Below are 22565 nucleotides of genomic sequence, written 5' to 3' on the forward strand. Positions count from 1 at the left end.
TGTACATTGTAAAAAGCTGCGGTCCCAGCACTGATCCCTGCAGCACACCACTGGTCACCGCCTGCCATTCCAAAAGTGAGCCGTTTATCACTACTCTTTGTTTCCTGTCAGCCAACCAATTTTCAATCCATGTCAGTATTTTGCCCCTAATACCATGTGCCCTAATTTTGCTCACTAACCTGTGTGCAACCCCTCCACCCCAGATCCCCGAGTGAAAGGCAGAGGACTCCTGCCTAGAGAGCCCTCCACTGGGGATCCCCGACACCAGGTAGACTCCTGTCTTTAATTCCCTCACAATAATAACATTCCATTAACTTATCTAAATACTTGTTCCTGCATCCTAACCCTTTTGCAATTCATACACTTGGGCACACCTCCAAATTATGTCTCAGTGAAATATCTCACTACTTATAATGCTTCTTTCTTTATTCTTCCAATCAAAACGAACATTTTCATATTTTTCCTCAGTTGCCAGTGTTTTACCCACTCATTTAACTTATCTTTTATAGCCTCCTTATGTACTTTTCATATTTTACTTTCATAACTGTCATTGTTGTGACTGTAGTCTTTTTATCTAAGACATTTATATGAACAACAGACAATCAAGGTTCTGGCAATATGTACCGAATGGTGTGCCAAAATCTGAAAATTAACTGTCTATGCCTACTGTTCTCTTTTGGCCAACTGTTCTTATATAGCTCACCTGAGGTGTGAGGACCCTCTGGTTAAACCATCACCAGTCATCTCTCTCTTATGAGAGAGCAGCTGTTATGGGGAAAATCACCAGTCTCTGAGTCAGAGTTGGGTTCAATGACAGAGTTTGTTGCACAAGGAAATACTGGAGCTCTGGGGAGAGAGAGAGAGACACCAAGAGCACAGTGGTCAGCTGTGAGTCTTCTCTCGACCCGGAGCACATGTCAAGACACTTTGATCCATCTTGTGATACAATAGGTCAGTGGTGAAATTATTGTCTTTGTAACATGGTTTGTTTATCGTGATCATTGCAGAATCGTTGGTAGTTCGATACAGTCATTGTCAATTGCAGCGCAGCCTTTGTTAATTTCAGTGCAAATATTGTCAGTTTCAATGTCTGCGTGGAAATCCATTGCTCTCGTAAAGGGTGCTAATTGCTCTTCCTGAGAAGGATGATTACTGCAGCCCTGGCTATTAGCACTCTGTATTGAGTCCGTTTCAAGCAGTTAGCATTGCTATCAAAAGTGTTGGCTGGACCTAGACACTTCAGCGGGCAGTGTACATTACTCGTGTATTCTCTCCCCCACCCACCTTAAACTAATCAACCAGGTTGTGAGTGCATTGTGCTGGCGTTTTGGTGGCCCCAGGCAGTATCTGTATTTGCTCTGCTGTCTCTCTCCATATTGTGGTCTGGCAGCCATCTTATGTGTCAAGTGGCCAACTAATGGCTCAGTGGCCATCTTGTGTGTCTGTGTTTAGTGTCACCCTGCCCCGTGCCATCTCCCACTTCAAAGCCCTATGGCCTGTAGCCATAGACAAAGACTGTAACAATAAGACAAAGAAGCTGAATTAGGCCGTTCGGCTCATTGAGTCTGCTCTGCCTTTGATCATGACTAATATATTTTCTCAACCCCATTCTCCTGCCTTCTTCCTGTAACCCTCGATTCCCTTATCAAGTAAGAACCTATCTATCTTTGTCTTAAATATCCTCAATGACTTGGCCCCCTCATAAACTTTGTAGCAATAAATTCCACAGATTAACTATTCTCTGGCTGAAGAATCCCTTCTTCTCCCAGTTCTAAAGGTCGTCCCTTAATTCTGAGAGCTGTGCCCTCGAGTCCTAGACTCCCTTACTAGTGGAAACATCTACTGTGTTCACCCAATCCAGGCCCCTTATATTTTGTAAGATCCCCACTCATCCTTCAAATCTCCATCAGGTACAGACCCAGAGACCTCAACCTCTTCTCATATGACAAACTCTTCATCCCTAGCATCGGTTCTGTAAACCTCCTCTGGACCCGGCCCAACACACCAATGCATCTTTTCTTAGATATGGGGCCCAGAGCTGATCACAATATTCCAAATATGGTCTGACCAGAGTCTTATATAGCTTCAGCAGTATATTTCTACTCTTGTATTCTGGCTCTATTGAAATGAATGCTGACATTGCATTTGCCTTCCAAATTGCTCATTGAAACTGCATGTTAAGCTTAAAGAGAATCCTGAACTAGGACTCCAAGTCCCTTTGTGCTTCAGATTTCCAAAGCCTTTCTTCCTTTAGAAAATTGTTTATCTCTATTCTTCCTACCAAAGTGCATTATTTCACACATTCATACATCATATTCCATCTGTTACTTCTTTTGCCTAGTCTTCTAGCCAGTCCAAGTCCTTCTGCAGCCTCCCCTTTCCTCAACACTACCTGTCCCTCTACCTATCTTTGTGTCATCTGCAAGCTTAGCAACAATGCCTTCAATTCCTTTGTCCAGATCGTTAATATACAACGGGAATCGTTGTGTTCCAAACACGGACCCCGTGAACTTCCACGAGCCACCTGCTACCATCCAGAAAAATACCCCTTTGTCCCCACTCTGTCTTCTGCCAGTCAGCCAATCCTCTATCCATTGCCAATATCTTGCCCCTAACACCATGGGCTCTTATCCTATATATGCTCCTGTGTGGCACCTTGTCAGAAGCCTTCAGAAAATCCAAAAAGATCATGTTCACTGGCTCTCCTTTGTTTGACTTGCTTGTTACCTACTCAAAGAATTCTAACAGATTTGTCAGGCATGACCTCCCCTTGATGAAGTCATGCTGACTCCACCCTATTTTACTATACACTTCCAAGTACTCCACAATCTCATCCTTAATAATGGACTTTTAACGTCTTATCAACAACCGAGTCAAGCTAACTGGCCTATTGTTTTATGTCTTCTGCCTTCCTCCCTTAAATAGGGGTGTTACATTAGTCATTTTCCAATCCTCCCTGACTCCAGTGATTCTGAAAGGTTACCGTCAATGCCTCTACAAACTCCTCAGCTATTACCTTCAGAACTCTGGGATGTAGTCTATCTGGTCTGGGTGATTCAGACCAATCAACTTTCCCAGCACCTTCTCCTTAGTGATGGCCACTATACTCACCTCTACCCCCTGACCCTGTTGAAGTTCTGGTATGCTGCTGGTGTAAGGTTAACCTGTTCCCTTTCTTTGTTCCTCATTACTACTTCTCCAGTCTCATTTTCCAGTGTCCACGCTTGCTTCTCTTTTGTCTTTTGGATATGTTCAAAAAAATCCTCTTGCAATTTTCTCTTATATTACTAGCTAGCATACTCATATTTCATCTTCGGCCCCCTTTATTGCTTTTTTGGTTATTTTTTGAGGCTTCCTGATCCTCTGGCTTCCCCCTAATTGTCACCACATTCTCACATGAACAGCGATAAATGTGAGGTGATGAACTTTGGAAGAAGAAACAAGATGAGGGGGTATTTAATGAATGACAGGATACTGTGGGCGTAATTATTCGGAGATCCCTGAAGCCGGCAGAGCATGTGAATAGGAGAGTTAAGAAGGCGTGTGGGACACTTGTTTTCATCTGTCATTGCATAGAATACAAGAGTAAGGAGGTAATGTTGGAGTTGTACAGAGCGTTGGTTAGGCCACAGCTGGGGTACAGTGTGTGGTTCCGGTTACCTCACTACAATAAGGATGTGATAGCAGTGGAAGAGCTACAGAGGAGGTTCGAGTCGAAGAGTGTGGTGCTGGAAAAGCACAGCTGGTCAGGCAGCATTAACATCAAGCCCTGATGAAGGGCTTATTCCTGAAACATCGACTCTCCTGCTCCTCAGATGTTGCCTGACCGGCTGTGCTTTTCCAGCACCACACTCTTCGACTCTGATCTCCAGCATCTGCAGACCTTGTTTTCTCCTACAGAGCAGATTCACCGGGATATTGTCTGAGATGGAGAAATTGATCTACAAGGAGAGATTAGATAGGCTTGGCTTGTTTACTTTAGATCAATTAGGCCTGAAGGTGTTCATGATTGAAGTCTACAGGATTATGAGTGGTATGGACAGCTTGCATAGAGAGCAGCAATTCCCTTGGTTGAGAGATCAGTCATGAGGGGGTATGGATTTAGGGTAAGGAGCAGGAAATTCAGAGAGGATTTGAGGAAAAAAAAACACTCAAAGGGTGGTGTAAATCTGAAATGCACTGCCTGAGAAGGTTGTGGGGGCTGGAAACCTTACAATGTTTTAAAAAAATAAATTTGGATGAACACTTGAAATATAACATTCAAGGATATGGAATAAATCCAGGAAATTGGGATTAGTGCACATTTAGTAGTAACTATTGTCGGTACAGACATGATGAGCTGAAGAGCTTTTTCTGCACTGTATGACATTGTACGCTTTTGCTTTTATGTTGTCCCTGACTTCCCTTGACAGCCATCTCTTTGCTTTATCCTACCTTAGTATGTTTCTTCTTCTCTAAGATGAATTTCTGCTGTGCCTCCTGAATCCCCCCGAAACTCCTGCCAGTGCTGCTCTACTGTCTTCCCTGCTGGAATCCCCTTCCAATGTACTCTGGCTAGCTCCTCCCTTGTACATTTATACTTAGTTTTACTCAACTGTAATATCACTACATCTGATTCTAGCTTCTCCCTCTCAAAGTGCAGGGTGAATTCTGTTGTATTATGGTCACTACCATCTACGGTTTTTTCACCATAAACTTAGAGGAGAAAGTGAGGTCTGCAGATGCTGGAGATCAAAGTTGAAACTTTATTGCTGGAACAGCACAGCAGGTCAGGCAGCATCCAGGGAACAGGAGATTCGACGTTTCGGGCACAGGCCCTTCTTCCTGACTGGGTGACTAGAACTGGACACAGTACTCCAGAAGAGGCCTCACCTTCTTCCTGAAGAAGGGCCTGTGCCCGAAACGTCGAATCTCCTGTTCCCTGGATGCTGCCTGACCTGCTGTGCTGTTCCAGCAATAAAGTTTCACCATAAACTTACCCTTCACCTTAATCAGATCTGCCTCATTACACATCACCAAATCCAAAATTGCTTGTTCCCTAGTGGGCTTTACCACAAGCTGCTCCAAAGAAAAATCTCTCGGACATTCCACTAATTCTTTTTTCTTGAAATCCGTTACTAATCTGAGTTTCCCAGGTCACTTGCTTATAAGTCTCTCATGATTATTGCAATAGTACATTTCCTACAGGCTCTTTCTAACTCCTGATTTGTTTTTTTATCCACGTGCTGACAACTAATAGGAGGCCTTTAAATGACTCCTATCGGGGTCTGTTTTTCCTTTTGCGGTTCCTCAATTCTATCCATACTAAGCTTTCTGACTCTACTTCACTTAAATCTGTAGTAATAATTTCATTTCTTACTAACCCCGCCCCCTCTGCCTACTTTTTCAATGGGGTGTGTATCCTTGGTTATAGAATCATACAGCACAGAAACAGACCCTTCAGTCCAATCTGTCTATGCGGAACATAATCCCAAACTAAACTATTCCCACCTGCCTGCTCCTAACCCATATCCCGCCAAACCTTTCCTATTTATGTACTTATCCAGATGTCTTTTAAAGTTATAATTGTACCTGCATTCATCACTTCCTCAGGAAGTTCATTCCACATGCAAACCACCCTCTGTGTAAAAAGGTTTGCGTTTTATGTCTTTTTAAAATATTTCTCCTCTCACCTTAAATAATGTGTACTCACTCTTGAAATCCTCCATCCTAGGGAAAACAAAGCTACCATTAACGCTATCTGTGCACCTCATTATTTTATAAACTTCAATCAGGTTGCCTCTCAACCTTCTACGATGCACTGAAAAAGTCTCAGCTGATCCAGCCTTTCTTTATAACTGAAACCTTCCATACCTGGCAACATCCTTGTAAATCTCTTCTGAGCCCTCTTCAGCTTAATAACTGGGTGACTAGAACTGGACACAGTACTCCAGAAGAGGCCTCACCAATGTCCTGTACAACCTCCACATACCATCCCAACTCCCTCTACTCAAAAGACTGAGCAATGAAGGCAAACATGCCAAGTGCCTTTTTAACCATTTCCTGAGGAAGGGCTTATGCCCGAAACGTCGATTCTCCTGTTCCCTGGATGCTGCCTGACCTGCTGCGCTTTTCCAGCAACACATTTTCAGCCTTTTTAACCACCCTGTCTGTATGTGACACAAACTTCAAAGCATTATGTACCTGCACCCCTCGGTCCCACTATTCTACAACACTACCCAAGGCCCTACCATTTATTGTACAAACCCTACTCTTGTTTGTTGAACCAAAATGCAACACTTTGCATTTATCCAGATTGAACTCCATCTGGGTTTTGAGAAGATCTGTAGCTCGGGTTGAGGTTCTGGATGTAAGTTTGCTTGTTGAGTGAGAACCGTCCAGCTCAGCGAGCAAACCTACATCCTGAACTCCGTCTGCCATTTTTCAGCCCATTGATCCATTTGTTCAAGATCCCCCTGTAATCTTAGAAAACCTTCTTCTCTGTCTACAAAGCCACCAATTTTGGTGAAAACGTGCTCAGCATATCTTCCATATTCTCATCCAAATTGTTTATATAAATGACAAACAAATGACGACCTAGAACTGATCCCTGTGGAACACCACTGGTCACAGGCCTCCAGTCAGAAAAGCGACCCTCCACTATTGCTCTCTGTTTTGTTCCCTGCTGCCACATCTCCGTGATATCCACAATACCGTACATGCCAATTTCAATCTGCGCGACAATCTCACTTACCTTGTTTCGTGTACTGTGTGCATCTAAGTACAAAGCCCTCAGTCCTATGCTGACTGACCCCTTTCTCTTAGTTGCCCCCTTATCTGCTGTGCCTGAAGTTTTACCTGACCTGTTCCATACTCTGTATCCAATCACTTGGTCTGGAAACTTCAATAACCGCTGCTGATCCACTTCAAGCTTTTCCAGCTGAAACTGATTCACCTCCCCCACTATTTAGTTTACAGTCCTATCCATTGCCCCAACTAAGCAATTTGCTAGGACTCTGCTCCCAGGACAGTTTAGGTGGAGCCCATCCCATTGGAATAGCTCCCTCCTTCTCCAGTACTGGTGCCAATGTCCCATGAATTTGTTTGCTTGAATTCATTTCTAACGAAAGCCATTTCACCCTCACAATTGTTTGAGTCTTGAATCTACCTCTTTAATCTTGTTAGCCCTGTGTCAATTTGCTCATGGCTCAGATAGTAATCCAGAAATTATTACCTTGTATGACTCTGCTTTTTCATTTAGCCCTTCGCTCATATGCCCTCAAGAGAACCTCTTTGCTCTTTCTACCTACCTACTTTATCTATTAGTTAGTCATTCCTTGCTGTTTTTTATATTCTGTCTCCTGTGTTGGTGCAGTTATCTATTTTTGTTAACTTTGAAACTGCCTTTAATTTTTCTTTATCTTTTCTTTCTCCTTTTAACCATAGATGGTGCATCCTCCCCTAGGAATTTTTCTTTCTCTTAGAAGGCATCTATTCTGTATATTTTGAATTACCCTCTTAAATATCTACCACAGCATCTCTATTGACTTAACTTTTAACCTAAGTTGTCAACTTAGTTTGGCGAGCTGTGCTTTCGTTCTCTCACAGTGACCCTTAATTAAATTTAAACTGCTAGTCTTAGACCCACTCTTTTCTGTCTTAAACTGAATGAAAATTTAGTCATTTAATGTGTGTGCATGTGAGTGTGTGTGTGTAGTCATGGAGATGTACAGGGAGAAAGTGAGGACTGCAGATGCTGGAGATGTACAGCACGGAAACAGACCCTTCGGTCCAAACATCCATGCCGACAAAATATCCCAACCCAATCTAGTCCCACCTGCCAGCACCCGGCCCACATCCCTCCAAACCCTTCCTATTCATATACCCATCCAAATGCCTCTTAAATACATGTACCGCCTTTTGTGTGAAAAAGTTACCCCTTAGATCTCTTTTATATCTTATCCCTCTCACACTAAACTTATGCCCTCTAGTTCTGGACTCCCCCAGCGAAAAGACTTTGTCTATTTACACTATCCGTGAACCTCATAATTTTGTAAATCTCTATAAGGTCACCCCTCAGCCGCTGACGCTCAGGTATATATCAAATATACTTCAATCATATATATATCGTAATAAGTAGATATAGAAGAGGAAAATGTTTGTGAGATTTGACCAACTTTGGTTTGAAACAGAAATATCAGTAACATTTTGATGTTTGTCTAACTTGTTCCCCTTCAAACTCCTTCAGGATTTTTACTGCCAATCTGAAGGCAAAGATGGCCCAGAGATTCTATAACTTGGTACTTTTGCCTCGAATCAGAGATGATATTGCAGAATACAAACGCCTAAACTTTCATCTTTATTCGGCCTTAAAAAAAGCACTATTCAAACCTGGAGCTTGGTTTAAAGGTAAGATGGCTTTCCTGGGGTAAAGGCAGTAAAGTGTGCGAATGTAGGGTTAGGGAAATGGACAAGTTCTGCTTTAACATGAACTAACCCTGTAATCGTTTTCCTACCCATTCGAGATCCATGATTGTAAGAACGGGTACATTCTATCTGGAAGGTTGCACCTTCACAGACTACGGTTGATTTGTAGTTTTTGTCAACTTCCTGTTTTCAGTGACAGGATTTGTGTGTAAATCCCTCAGTTGAAACTTTATTGCTGGAACAGCACAGCAGGTCAGGCAGCATCCAGGGAACAGGAGATTCGACGTTTCGGGCACAGGCCCTTCCTGAAGAAGGGCCTGTGCCCGAAACGTCGAATCTCCTGTTCCCTGGATGCTGCCTGACCTGCTGTGCTGTTCCAGCAATAAAGTTTCAACTTTGATCTCCAGCATCTGCAGACCTCACTTTCTCCTGTAAATCCCTCAGCCTCCCTAACCCAAAACCCATCCCCCCCCCCTCCTTACGCTTGCTGGGGTTTCCCAACCATAGCTGCTTTAATTGCTGGATTTACCTGTAGGTCAGTATCCATCTTGACCAGTATGGATAGGCTGAATAGCTAAGGTCGTTTTCCTAGTGTGGGGGAGTCCAAAACTAGAGGGCATAGGCTTAAGGTGAGAGGGGAAAGATTTATAAAGGACCTGAGGGGTTTTTCACACAGGGAGTGGTACATGTATGGAACGAACTGCCAGAGGAAGTAGTGGAGGCTGGTATAATTATAACATTTAAAAGGTATCTGGAGGGCATATGAATAGAAAGAGTTTAGTGGGATATGGGATATTGACAAATGGGGCTAGGTCGGATTGGGATGTCTGGCTGGCACAGAATGAGTTGGACCGAAGGACCTGTTTCTGTAATGTATGGCTGCGTGTGTTACTGGGACTCTAAAGTGGAACTGGAACGTGACAAGGTCACATTTCTTTACACTAATTGTGTTGATCAAGTAGTAATAAATAAACCCAAACTGCACTTGGATTCTGCTTGAAGAGATTTTGAACTGTAGAATGCAGAATTCCCTCCCTAAGGGCATTGTGGGTCAACCCACAGCAGGTGGACTGCAGCGGTTCAAGAAGGCAGCTCACCACCACCTTCTCAAGGGGCAACTAATGGTGGGCAACAAATGTTGACCAGTCAGCAACGTCCACATTCCACAAAATGAAAACACTTTTAAAAATGTAAGGATGAGGTGCTGGTAACTCCAGGGCAGTAACTGGTGTTCACAATAAAACAGTACTATTGATATTTAAATGCAGACCTATTTTCCTCTCCTGTGCTGAAAGGACTTACTGTTGCTTTGGTGGACTTTGTCATCATCTGAGTGAAGGCTGGCAGATGACTTTATGAGGGACGTCCCATTTTAATTTCTGTCCAGCTGTAACGATTCAAGAAGGTTGTTTGTCACCACCACTATATGGAGGACAGTTGAGATGTGTAATAAATGCTTGCCTAGCCAGTATGCCCATGACCTGTGAAGGGATATACTTTACAAATCAATTAGTTAAGACCACAAGGTATTCACATAAATGCATTCCCCTCCACGCTGATTGTTGACACAGCTATGCTTATTTTTATGGTCCCAGCTATTCTAATTTAATATCAATGAAAAGCTGCAGCTTAAGGCAACGATAATGAGGACATGTACTTGGAAAGTATGATCCTGGTAGTTACTGAGAGCACTAAAAAATTTGGAGAAAACGTTTAGGAATACTAATGAGAAGTGTCCCATGTTTGTTCTCTGGATATATTGTGTCTTTTCATTCCTAGCAATAAGTGGATTTTTGTTAGAAAACCAAAAATACTGCAGATCCTGGGAATCTGAATTGAAAATGGAAGTTGCATTTCTCTGGCAGCATCTGTGGAGAGAGAAACAGAGTTAATATAGCAGGTTTATCATTTGTGTTTTGTTACTGTTCTGGTGAAAGATCATTAATCCTGCATATTTCAAGCATTTTTTTGTTTTATTTCAGTGAATATTGAACATGTTAATTTGTGTGAGAGAGACTGGGGAACGATGCCTAATTTGCAAGAAGGCAAGAATACATGCTTGGTTGCAATTTTTTAATTAACATTTTTCCCCCTCCGCATTCCCCAGGTATTCTACTTCCCTTGTGTGAATCTGGCACGTGCACATTAAGAGAAGCTATCATTATTGGGAGCATTCTGACAAAATGCTCTATTCCAGTTCTGCACACCAGGTAATTGTTGGTTTGCATGTTGTACTTTTATAAGTGGATGGGAGGGAAGGAAAATTTCCACATCAAACTGTTTATTTGGTAATTCATGTGTGAACCACTTTTGGGCATTTTGTTTCTGCTAAAGGTGTTATTTAAATGTAGGCTGATACTCCTTTATGAAATTGTGACACTTACTGGGGATGTAATGTTTTGCACTTTTGGTGACCCAACCTCTCCACTCCCCCAAACACACAAACGTACTTTCTCGTACAACCTCTTTGGCTCATTGCCATCCTGCTTTTGAGGTAATCACTTTGAAGCAGTTCGGAACATCTCTGTTAAAGATACTATTCAAATGAAAGTTGTTGCTACCCATAGTGATGAGAGCAGTTCTTCCTCGACTTTGCCTAACTGTTTTAAAATTAATAAATTCCACTTTTCAATGATACATTTGTGGATGGAGAAAAGTAATCAATGGAACGAAAGGTGTATTTTGCTTCCAAGATGATGCATGTTTAATAGTAGAAGTTCAAAATTCTTTTCTAAGTTAATTAATCACTCCTTATAAATTTGAGTGATTATTCCAATGGTTTCTATGGTGCTTGAGATGTTTTTAATAGACTGCAGTTTTGTGATATTGCTATCTCCGTCTCTGTAGTACATTCTGTTTTCTGTTAATAGTGCTGCAATGCTGAAGGTTGCGGAAATGGAATATAATGGAGCAAACAGCATCTTCCTCCGGCTGATGATTGACAAGAAGTATGCACTTCCCTTCCGAGTAATCGACGCTTTAGTGTTCCACTTCCTGCAGTTCAGGACTGATCAGCGAATCCTACCTGTACTGTGGCATCAGTGTCTGCTTACCTTTGCTCAGCGGTATAAAGAGGACTTGTCCTCTGAGCAGAAAGAGTCCTTGCTGGAACTGCTGCGGATCCACTGCCATGCGCAGATTTCACCCGAGATCCGACGTGAACTGGTCAACTCTAAGTCGAGGGATGTGGAAGTGGGAATGACAGTGGAGTGATATTTGGTGTCTTGGTTCTTATTGATTATGTGCTCCTGAGTGAATAAATACCTGGAAGTGAAGGGAGATTGATTGACCGGATGATTGGCTTTTGTTTTCTGTCTAATATCGAGCTCTCACTAGGTCAAGGGAACAAATCATTATTTATTTGTGACACATCACTTAGGAATAATGATTTATTTTGCACTCATTCCTTTTGCCTTGCTCATTTATTTTAGTTTAAAAGAGGGAGTTTTAAAAAAAATGTATATATTCCTTATGGTTATCAGACTTTGTTTTCTAATGCTCCTGTGAAGCATCTTGGAATTACTTGTTTGTAGACACTCTGGTATCTAGCCCAAATGACCATTTTTTTTAGTATTCACTTGTGGGACTGGGCATTGCTGGCTGGCTAGCAGTTTTCTATTGCCCATCCCTAGTTGCCTTTGAGAAGTTGGTGGTGAGCAGCCTTCTTAAACCACTGCAATCCATGTACTGTAGGTTGAATCACCAATGCTGTGAGGGCAGGAATTCCAGGATTTTAACCCAGTGACAGTGAAGAAACGGTGATATATTTCCAAGTCAGGACGGTGAGTGGCTTGGAGGGGAACTTTGCAGGGGGCGGCCCTTGTCCTCCTAGATGGAAGTAGTTGTGGGTTTGGAAGGTGCTCAGGAACTTTGGTAAAATTCCGCATCTTGCAGATAGTACAATTGCTGCCACTGGTCATCAATGGTGGGGGGGCAGGGTGTGTGGATGCTTGTGGATGTGGTACAGATCAAGTGGCTGCTTTGTCCTGGATGGTGCCAAGTTTCTTGAGGAGAAAGTGAGGTCTGCAGATGCTGGAGATCAAAGTTGAAACTTTATTGCTGGAACAGCACAGCAGGTCAGGCAGCATCCAGGGAACAGGAGATTCGACGTTTCGGGCACAGGCCCTTCTTAAGGGCCTGTGCCCGAAACGTCGAATCTCCTGTTCCCTGGATGCTGCCTGACCTGCTGTGCTGTTCCAGCAATAAAGTTTCAACGCCAAGCTTCTTGAGCCTTGTTTGAGCTGTATCCATCCAGGCAGTTCATATGGACAATATATCTTAAAAATTGTCAGACGGTTATTATTAAAACTTCTGAGTTGTGGCCCAATGAAGGAAGTATTCATTTTTGGTTGTAGAAATTTTTTAAAGCATCTGTTAACACTGGGAGAGGGGAAAGTTGATTATTTGGAAAATAAAATGTTGATGATTTTTAAAGTTTGAGATGTTTCCAAATTCTCTCAACTGCTTTGCTGCAGTCACAGCTGTCAAAATGTGAGCAGGGTTTTCAGAGCTGGTTGTTGGATGTGGATTGGCCTGAAACCTGGTCAGTGGGATGCAAGTTCTTAATGAAAGAATTTATTTCCCAGCTTTGTAGTGACAGAGTATCAATGAGGCAGGGAAACATGTCGGAAGAGGTGTATAATTGCATGGGGAGAAAGTTGGAATGTTGCACTGGGATACAGGGTCAGCCATGATCATATTACCCAGCAATGCTGGCTTGAAAGGCTGAATGGTCTAATCTTGCACCTAGTTTCTGTAAGTTAATATGGTGGACGAGTGCTCTTGTATCGATTTTTGTGGTATTAAAAGAGCACATTTTTCATCCAGAAATCATAAGCCAAATGCATCATCCCAATGCAAATATTAAAATACACATCCAAAGAGTTCATTACATTTTACAGTTATTAGATTAATGTTTATTCCCTTTAATGCACATGGGATGGGGCACTTGTCTCATTGTGTTTACTTGCAGTAGTTTGGAACTAATCACATGTCCTTACCATGGATTTGCTATAAATAGTATTTTGTTGCCTTTTGTAAAATCCAAAACTCGCCTTAGTAATCTCAGTAAGGACATAACAATTGTTGCAAGGTTTGGATTAGAATTGTGAAGTTTGATTAAAGTTCCTGGGCGAATTCTATGTGGAATGTTAGATGTAAAGTAGATATTTGTTGAGTTTTTTTCTTGAAAAGCACCAGGAACAACCACTATGCAATTAATTAGAGTCCAGTGAGGGAATCTGATGCTTACAAGAGAGGGATAGGAGAACTAAATACAAAATATTTTAATTTGACAATCAATGTGTGAAATGTTGTTAGTGAAACGCAGGTTGATACTCTTCTAACAAAATGAGCAGCCCAAGAATAATTAGTAATTCACTCCCTGGATTTGTAAATTTGTATATAACAATAATCTGCAGTGTTTAGCATTTAAAACATTTTCAGAGACACCTGTAATATGCTGTTCTACATTGGATTTGCAGCATTTGAGGGTTTCTTTATTTACATTTGTTGGATTCTGAACTTGGCAACAAGTAGATGATTGGATATGAGTCTAGCTTCCCTGGTACAGGTTGATGGATGTCACGAGGTCTATGATGCCAGTGATTCCACTGATACCTTTCATTAATAATGAGACCTGCAACGGTGCACCTGTCACTAAAGCTTAAAGTCATACCCTTTGCCTCAGATAATTTGACACAACAATGTCCTGGAAGAGAACAGTAGCCCCAGTTGGTCATGAGGCTCTGTACAGAATAGGCTGCAGGTTCAGTTCACATTGCGTAGCATACTGCTGGGAGTCCTAAGCCTTAGCAATTGCTACTCTTCACCCAAGCTCTTGAGACTTTGGGTAAATGAGGTTCAGTCACACTTGCTTCATCTCCAGAGTTTGGCTCTGTTGTCCCTGTTTGGAACAAGCTAGAATGAGATCTGGAGCCAAGTCCCCCTGGTGGAACCCATGTGTGTGTTAATGGCAATTCAATGCAGTAAATTGGCAGGTGGCAGTATGCTAAATTATACAATTTTAAGGGAGCAGCATGAGGAAAGAGAATCTAAGGTACTTGCACACAAATCTTTGAGAGTGACAGGATAAGTTACAGATGTAAAAAAAAATCTGAATGTTTTTGTACACCAGTTACTGAAAGCAAGTAGGCAGTTGCAGCAAGTAGATTGTACGGGTCATGGGTGAGCCCTCGCCTGAATACTGTTGCCTTACCAAGAAAGAATATACTTGCTACAGATGGAGTGCAACAGGCTGATTCCTGGGTTGGCAAGATCGTTACGTGAGGAGACACTGAGTCAACTAGGCCTGTATAAACTGGAATTTGGATGAATGAGAGGGCATCTTGAAATGTATAGAATTCTGACAAGGTTGGACAGACTGAATAATATTTTCTCTGCTTGGGGGATCTAGAACAAGATCTCAGATACCAGAGTAGGCTGTTTAGGACTGAGATGAGGAGAAATTTCTTCACACACAGGGTGGTGAACCTGTGGAATTCTCTATCACATGAGTTTGTGGAGGCCAAGTCACTGAATATATTTTAAAAAAGATGGATTAAAGATGTCAAGGCATATAGGGAGAGCCCAAGAGTCTGATGGTGTGATACAAGATCAGCCATAATCCTATGGAATATTGGAGCAAGCCCAATGGGCTGAATGGCCTCCTGCTGCTTCTGTTTTGAGTTTCTGTTGAGAGTGGAGGTGGAGGGGAGAAACAGTAGCATTTATGAAATAGTGAACAATACCTCTAGGGATTTTACATGAGTTTGGTTTTATAATATAGGGTTAACCAAAAGCTGGGAAAAGATCATCTTGTGAGTTCTAAGTATAATACTGTACAGTAAAGTTTCAAATGTGTTAATGCGCTTGTGGCAGTACCTGACAGGAATTACAAAATGCTAATTAAAGCTTTTAAGATTCCTGTTATTTTTAAAGAACTGATGAACTAACCAGCTTGACAGATACAATGGGAAAGAATATTCCTATTGAGTGTCAAGTAGAGTTCTGAATAAATTGGCAAAATGTACCCTCGAGAATAAGCTGTTAGCAGTGTTGGCTTCACATTCCTACCTGCTACTTTAATTAGTCAGAGCATTGCCCGCAGGAGTTTAATGTGAAAACATAAAAGCACATGGAAGAAGATAAATTAGTGGCTAGATATACACTCAAGATATGTTCAAGAAGGCAATTATACTCCTGTGGTTCAAACCCATGCAACCCCCCCGCTACTCCATAAAGTCCTATCTATGTGTGGCCTGGGGTCCAAAGTACAGGTAGTCAGCATAGGCCCTGTCCCTCAGAACAATAGATGTACAGAGGTGGTGTGAGTGACCTTTAAAAGACCGCTGATAGAGTCATAACAATACTCAATCTGGACTGTGATTACAGCACCAATTATCAGCATAAGCAACAAATACAATCGGACACATTTAAGTTTAAATAGCAAAGGAACAGATGGGAGAGGAGAAATATTTTTACGCATGGATATGTTTTAGAATGTACTGCCTGAAGGGTGGTAGAAACAGATTCAGTAACTTTCAGAAGAAAGTTGCATTTATGTTTGAACAGGTAAAAGTTGCGGGAATGTGGTCTAATTGAGTACAGGGTTAGCAAACCTTAATAACTAAGGGGCATTTTTAAAATTTAGGCAGAAGCGCAATATGAGCCTCAATAATAATGAACAAATAAGGCATTGAAATCAATAGATATAATACATCTTTACTGGCATTTAAGTTTATTCAAATGCTATTCGGTTTAAAAAAAAAGGCAGCCTTAAAATATCGTATAACATTACTAATGCTAAAAACTTCTGTTTAGAAACTTGATAAAAGAAATTTATTATTGTGTACATTTTCATGAAAAGTACAATGAAACATTTTACAAGTCGCCCTACCAAGGCCCTATATTAATGACAGCAGTCATGGTTACTAATAGAAAAGTAAAATGAAGACAAAAGTTCATCAGAGTTCAGTTAACGACTCCTGGGTTTGGAGGAAGCCGATTAAGAAATGATGAAATAACTGGAACACACAGCCGGAATGAGACCGTCATTCTCTGACGAGAACGCCAGGCCGGGCCACTGGAAAACTGGCCCTGAAGCTTCCGCTGAATAAAACCGCCATGCTAGGCCCAGATCTCCACCATGGACGAAACCTCCACCAGGCTGCCGGAACACGCTGAAGAAGACCCCCATTCGGGGACAAGACGGCCAAACCAGGAGACCGCGCTGCTGAGCCGAGACCACTGTGGCAAGAAAAGTCTGCCACTCCAGGCTGCTGGACACCACCTCGTCGCTGGGTCAGGACAAGCCTTCGGCTGAAGCCCTTTAGAACAAGCTAAGATGAATCTTGATAGTAGCTATAATAATTGGAAACTTTAATAAAGCAGAGAAAGGAAAAAAAAATGTAAAAGGTAACAGTGTAGATGAACCCTGGGCTCCTGGGTTGAGGAGCCTGCACCCTGCACTGCTACTCTGCTGCCATTTTGAAGCAATTTATGGAAAAAGTTAAAATTATTTTAATAAAACAGACTAAAACTTATATTGCAGTTGATTCCTTTATTTATGCATATGTGTATACCTGCAAGCATCACTAGGCGATACATGAGCCATTAACATGAAGCCTATATAATGTCACATTTTGCTTGGCTAAATAATATCCTAAGTTGTTATGAACTTTCCTTTCAAAGCTTGTTTGGATGAATTTCATGTTTCGACGATTAAATATTTCACAGGTCTTGTTATCTTCTAAGCTGTTCATTGTTGAGAAGATTTTTTTAGACGCCTGATATTTTTAAATTACAAATGCATTTAGATAATGATATCTGATGAAACCGTGATAATGAGGAAATAATAAGTTCAATTATTCAAGTTCGGTAGCTGCAGATGAGCCCCTAATGAACCATTTTCATTCCTAAGCCACAGGTAGTTAACCTCAAACAGCTCATAAAGCTGGATCTGCTAGGATGGTCTGAATAGCCTTTTTCTGTGCTGCTTTTCGTTATCCATTTATGGGATGAGGGCGTCACTGGTTAGGCAGCATTTATCACCCATCCCTAATTGCCCAGAGGGCAGTTAAGAGTCAACCACATTGCTGTCGGTCTGGAGTCACATGTAGGTTAGACCAGGTAAGGATGGCAGTTTCCTTCCCTAAAGGGTATGAGTGTACCAGATGAGCTTTTCCTGATGATTGGCAATGGATTCATGGTCATCATTAGATTCTTGATTCCAGGCATTTATTGAATTCAAATAATTTGTTTCTGTGAATGAGTGAAGATTGTGCAATAAGTCCATTCAACACAAGCCGAGGTAACATGCAAATACAGTAGCCTTGTGTTACCAATTTACATAAGTTAAAATTTGCTTGAGAATTGCACATTTTTTTAAAAAGAACAGTTGTTTAATAGTGTTGTTATGAAGATGTGGGTGTACTAGATCTTTAAGCAAGTAAAAACTAGCAGTGACAGCACCAAGTGTTCTCAATAAGACACAACGTGACATGTGCTGCAGCTACTGGAGTAGTTAGTTGCCTGGAAACGACAAAACAGATACAAATTTGGCCAATCAGTTTAAATTATATCCTGAAAAATACCAAATTCCAATCAAGTTTGAATTTAGTATATTGACAATCTTAAAGGCCACTAACACAAACTGATGCTTTGGGGAGTAAGACTAGGGAAAATTGAACAGTTGGGAGGAGAACCATCACCAGACCAATAGCTGTAGACTGCTGGTCAAGCTCTCAGATACCTGTCTAGAGAAAAACCTCGACACTGACCTGGAGAGCCAGTCTACCGACTAAGATAAAGAGAAGATTCAACAGCTGGCTGGTTTTAAACTGAATTTTCCTGTAAGTCTTAAGTGGGAGTTTTATCGGACTAGTATTATAGAAGGGTAGCTAAAAGATAGGTTAGAGGAAGGAGTTGTAAATAGTTGTTAGTTAATTATTCTCTTATACTTTAAGAAATAAAATTGTTAATTTTTACTTTAAACAGTTCTTGGCCACTCAAATTTTACAGATTACTGCATGCAATAAATCCTTTCTGTGTTGCTGATTCCAATATTTGCTTCAACTATCACAGGCATTTTCTAATGGAGTATTTTGTGAAGTAGTTTAGAGATATCTTGCTGCATTGCATGAGCACATCGATGGTATCAGATTTGTGACATGATATACTAGAGACATTGGTTTGTGAATTAAGTTTGAATTCCTTTGTAATTGACTTCATTTGTTTAATGCAGAGTCTAAGAATATCTAGCGCAAACAGGAAAGAAAAAAGCAAAGAGTCTGGAATGTCAGGTTATGGATGGAACAATGATAATTAAATTGCCTACCTGCTGCTCCAATAAACATTGTAGTTTGGGATGCTCACATGCTAACATTTCTGTCCTAGTCCTGCTATCATTTCTGTCCTAGTCCTGCTATAGTGTTCCAGTGAAGCCCAACAAAAGCTGGAGGAACAGCACCTGAAGCACTTTCCAACCTTCAGTACTTCATGGTCTGAAGCTGTTGAGTTCAACATTAACACTGCACTCCATTTGTGATTATAACCATTTCTGCCTCTCCTTGCATATCTTGTTTGCCCTCAGCAGACCTGAACTATTATCTGCTATTAACATGTACTATTAACATCTATTTGTATCTGTATCTTTCCTCCACTACCATTAACACTCCCTTTGCCGTTTGCTGTGGGCACCGTCACTATCCATTCCACTTGTTCTTCCTTCATATATATATATATATATATGATGACTTTTCCAGCCCCTTCAGATCTGAAGCAGAATTCTATTGGATTTGAAACATTTATTCTTGGATGAATATTACAATGTTTTTTGGCTTTCTGAATTATGTTGAGTTTTTAGGAGGGATTCCTGCTTTGAGGCCTAGCACGAATTCTTGCTGTATCTTACCAAATATTCCTCATTATTACCTACCCTGCTGTAATGACCCCGTTGTCCATGTGCCATTCCAGTGAATTACTCATCAGATATCCACTGAAAGGTTGGTATCCCTTGTGTCCATGCCATCCTGGAAAGGTTGCTGGGTGGACAGACAATTGGCAATCCATTGTTGCCTCTTGTTCGCAAAGTCATGGCACAGCAGCCAGTCATGCTGCCCATGACATTCAGCTTTACAGCTGACATGCCCTCACACATACGCTATTCTCTCACCCCTATTGTTACATAACCACCATGCCACATAGTTTGCCTGTCTGTAGCTACATCCCATCTAAATACCCTTTCTAAGTCACTGTGATTCTGTCCCGTGTTCACTGGACACCCACTCCCTCCCATTGTTCAATAGGCGATCATCACAAAGAGCTAAGCATTCGGAGAAGTCAAAATGTGGGCTTCATTGATGGTGAACAAAAGGGAACAAGAGTAAAACCAATAGAGGCTTCAGGTTGCACCCACAATGCAAAGCAAATACTGACATGATGACCAATGGCAACATTCCAAGATGGTCTGCAGCAGCAAGACTTCATCGACTGGAATTGGGTCTCAGTCAGCTTCTGGCTGGTTTGTAATGTCTGATGCAGCTGAGCTCGGTCATGGACCGGGAGAGCTTCCTCCTCCCTAACGTCCTTGTCATCCTCCTCGGATTTCTACTCCTGTTCTTCCAGCCCCTCAGCACCCAGCATGTTGCCTGCTCCAATTGAGCAGAGCATAGTATATTAGGATGGCTTTACTGGAGTACTCCAACTCCCAACTGGTCTAAGAATGGAGCCATATCTTCAGCAGCCCCATGGTCTGCTCCACCACAGCCCTGGATGAAGCATGGACAGTATGCATTTGTGTTCTGCTTCACGTGGGGGGGATTGTGCGATGGCATCATTAGCAATGGCCACGCTGGGCAATCAAGCTTGCAGGGCACCTGGACCCTAAATGCTGTATGTATATGAGAGTGCTGAAGGATGACCGTGCCATGGGGAAACAAAATGAACCGTTGCGACCTTGTACAGATGGTATCACTTACCGTCCTGATATATTTGTGGGAGCATGTCTGAGAGATCCCATAATGGTCACCCATTGCTCCCTGGCAGAAGCCAATCGCAGAGAGGTTCAGAATAACAATGAACTTCACAGCTAGTGAGAGAGGATGGCCTCCCACCACTGTAGCCCTGAGCTCCCATTCCTGCAATTGGCAAAGTTCCGTCACAATGATCTGGGACGTATGGAGCTTGCACCTCATCCAACCCAGGAAATGGAATCAGGGCTACCATGCTGTGGGCTTTTTATGGACCCCACACATCTGCAGAGGCCCTCTGACTGCAATCTCTCTCCCTGAGCTGGGTACTCCTTGTCTTCCCTGACAGATTGCTGCTGCCCATTTGGATTCTGATGATGTGACGGTACACACCTCTTGCAGCTCCTTTGCAAGTTGTACAAATAATGATTCACCTTTGGCCATCATTGCCTTTTTTAAATCCAATATGCCGTATACCTCAATTGACTCTGCCTCCACCACCTTTCCAGGAAGCGCATCTGTTCTGATGATGCCACCTTCTGTAAAGGGAGGGGGGGGCCTCAGAAATGTCCACCTTTTTCCTCAACCTAGGACTGCCCTCTACTGTGGTCCACAGGGCCTTTAGCCTTGTCCAGCCCATCTCCTGCAGTTCTGTCATCAGCCCTTCTCTCCCTCCCACGACAGCGTTAAGAACCCTCTGGTCCTCACTTACCACCAGCCTCTGCATCCGAAGGATTGTAACCGCCATTTCCGTCATGTCCAGCAGGATACCCCCACCACCAGACACATATTCCCCTCCCCTCCTTTGTCAGCATTCCATGGGGACTGTTCCTTACTGGAAACCCCAGTCCACTCCTCCTCCACTCCCAACAGGTCCCCACAGTATCTTTCCCTGCAACCGCAGAAGGTTTAACACTTTGTCCCTCCTCAGTATCCAAGGGTCAAGACACATCTTCCAGGTGAAGCAGCGATTTACCTGCACTTCACTCAATCTAATCTCCTGCATTCACTGCTCACAATGTGATATCCTCTACACTGGGGAGAAAAAGTGCAGATTAGGAGACTGCTTTGCAGAACACCTATGTTCTGTCCACAAAAATGACCCAGAGCCTTTAGTCGCCCATGCCACCTGAACACACCACTGTATTCCCATGCCAAAATTTATTTCGTAGATCTGTTGCAGTGTTCCAGTGAGTCTCAGAGTAAGCAGAAAGAACAACAGCTCATTTTCCACTTCAGAACTCTACAGCTTTCTGGTCTCAATATCGAGTTCAATAATTTTTTGGGCTTGAGGCAGCTTCTCCCATGTCCTTACCCTAACTGCCTTGTTATCACATGGTCAGCTGCACAACCCATTGTTAGCCACTAATTGTCCCTATTCACAGTCATTCATCCTCCAAGGCTGACCGTGTGGAAAATAAAGAGCATGAAAGCATGGGAAGGGTTAAAGGATGAAGACCACTGGCGATCTGTTGCAATGGGTCTGTGGAATGCTACACTAGTCAAAAGGTCACTGGGGCAGGATGGGATAAGAATATTGGAATGCTCCGACACCAATGAGCAGAGTCAGGTTGGGGCTGAAATGTCACTATGGTGGGATGAGATAACAACAGTAAAGTCAGCCTCGCCTGCTAAATATCATCATTGGCAGGTTAGGAAAGGTTGTGACAATAAATATTTAGGACATGACATTAAATATTATAGTTAGTAGAGTCAGCCTGCTTGAGACCCTTGACAGTAAAATATCTAATCATGGCATTAGAATAATATTAAGTAGGATCTGGGATGGAAGACCATTGTTACAGAGGTGACAGTAAAATATCTAATCATGACATCAGAGTAATATTAAGTAGAATGTAGGAAAAACCATAGTGGCAGTGGAGAGATAATGGGAACTAACATCATTGGTGTATTGTGTAGCTGGTGTGAGGTAATTCTGATGAACACAGTTGGACATATTGATAAACTAACAGAAACCTGATTTAAAAAAGGTATAAGGAGCCACGGACCCTTAGGTTCAGGGACATTCAAGAATTTGCTAAGTGTCACGGTCTTTTGTTTGCAAAGAAAATTGAAGGACAGGATGTACATGTATTTGGAAAGGCAAGGACTGATTAGGGATAGTCAACATAGCTTTGTGCGTGGGAAGTCATGTCTCACAAACTTGTTTGAGTTTTTTGAAGAAGTAAC

At 42.2% G+C, this 22565-nt stretch overlaps 1 protein-coding gene across 1 annotated transcript in view; it reads left to right on the forward strand.

Annotated features, from left to right (window-relative positions):
* Window positions 1–11700, forward strand: part of bysl (bystin-like) — a 24318-nt gene extending 12618 nt beyond the window's left edge. Inside the window, exons 5-7 of the mRNA XM_043716553.1 lie at window positions 8228–8388; window positions 10514–10616; window positions 11277–11700. Coding sequence (XP_043572488.1) covers window positions 8228–8388; window positions 10514–10616; window positions 11277–11619 — 607 coding nt within the window. The 3' untranslated portion in view covers window positions 11620–11700. The remainder of the gene's footprint in view (window positions 1–8227; window positions 8389–10513; window positions 10617–11276) is intronic.
* Window positions 11701–22565: the final 10865 nt, after the last annotated feature.

This window comes from Chiloscyllium plagiosum, chromosome 26, assembly GCF_004010195.1.
Source record: "Chiloscyllium plagiosum isolate BGI_BamShark_2017 chromosome 26, ASM401019v2, whole genome shotgun sequence".
Lineage (NCBI taxonomy): Eukaryota > Metazoa > Chordata > Chondrichthyes > Orectolobiformes > Hemiscylliidae > Chiloscyllium > Chiloscyllium plagiosum.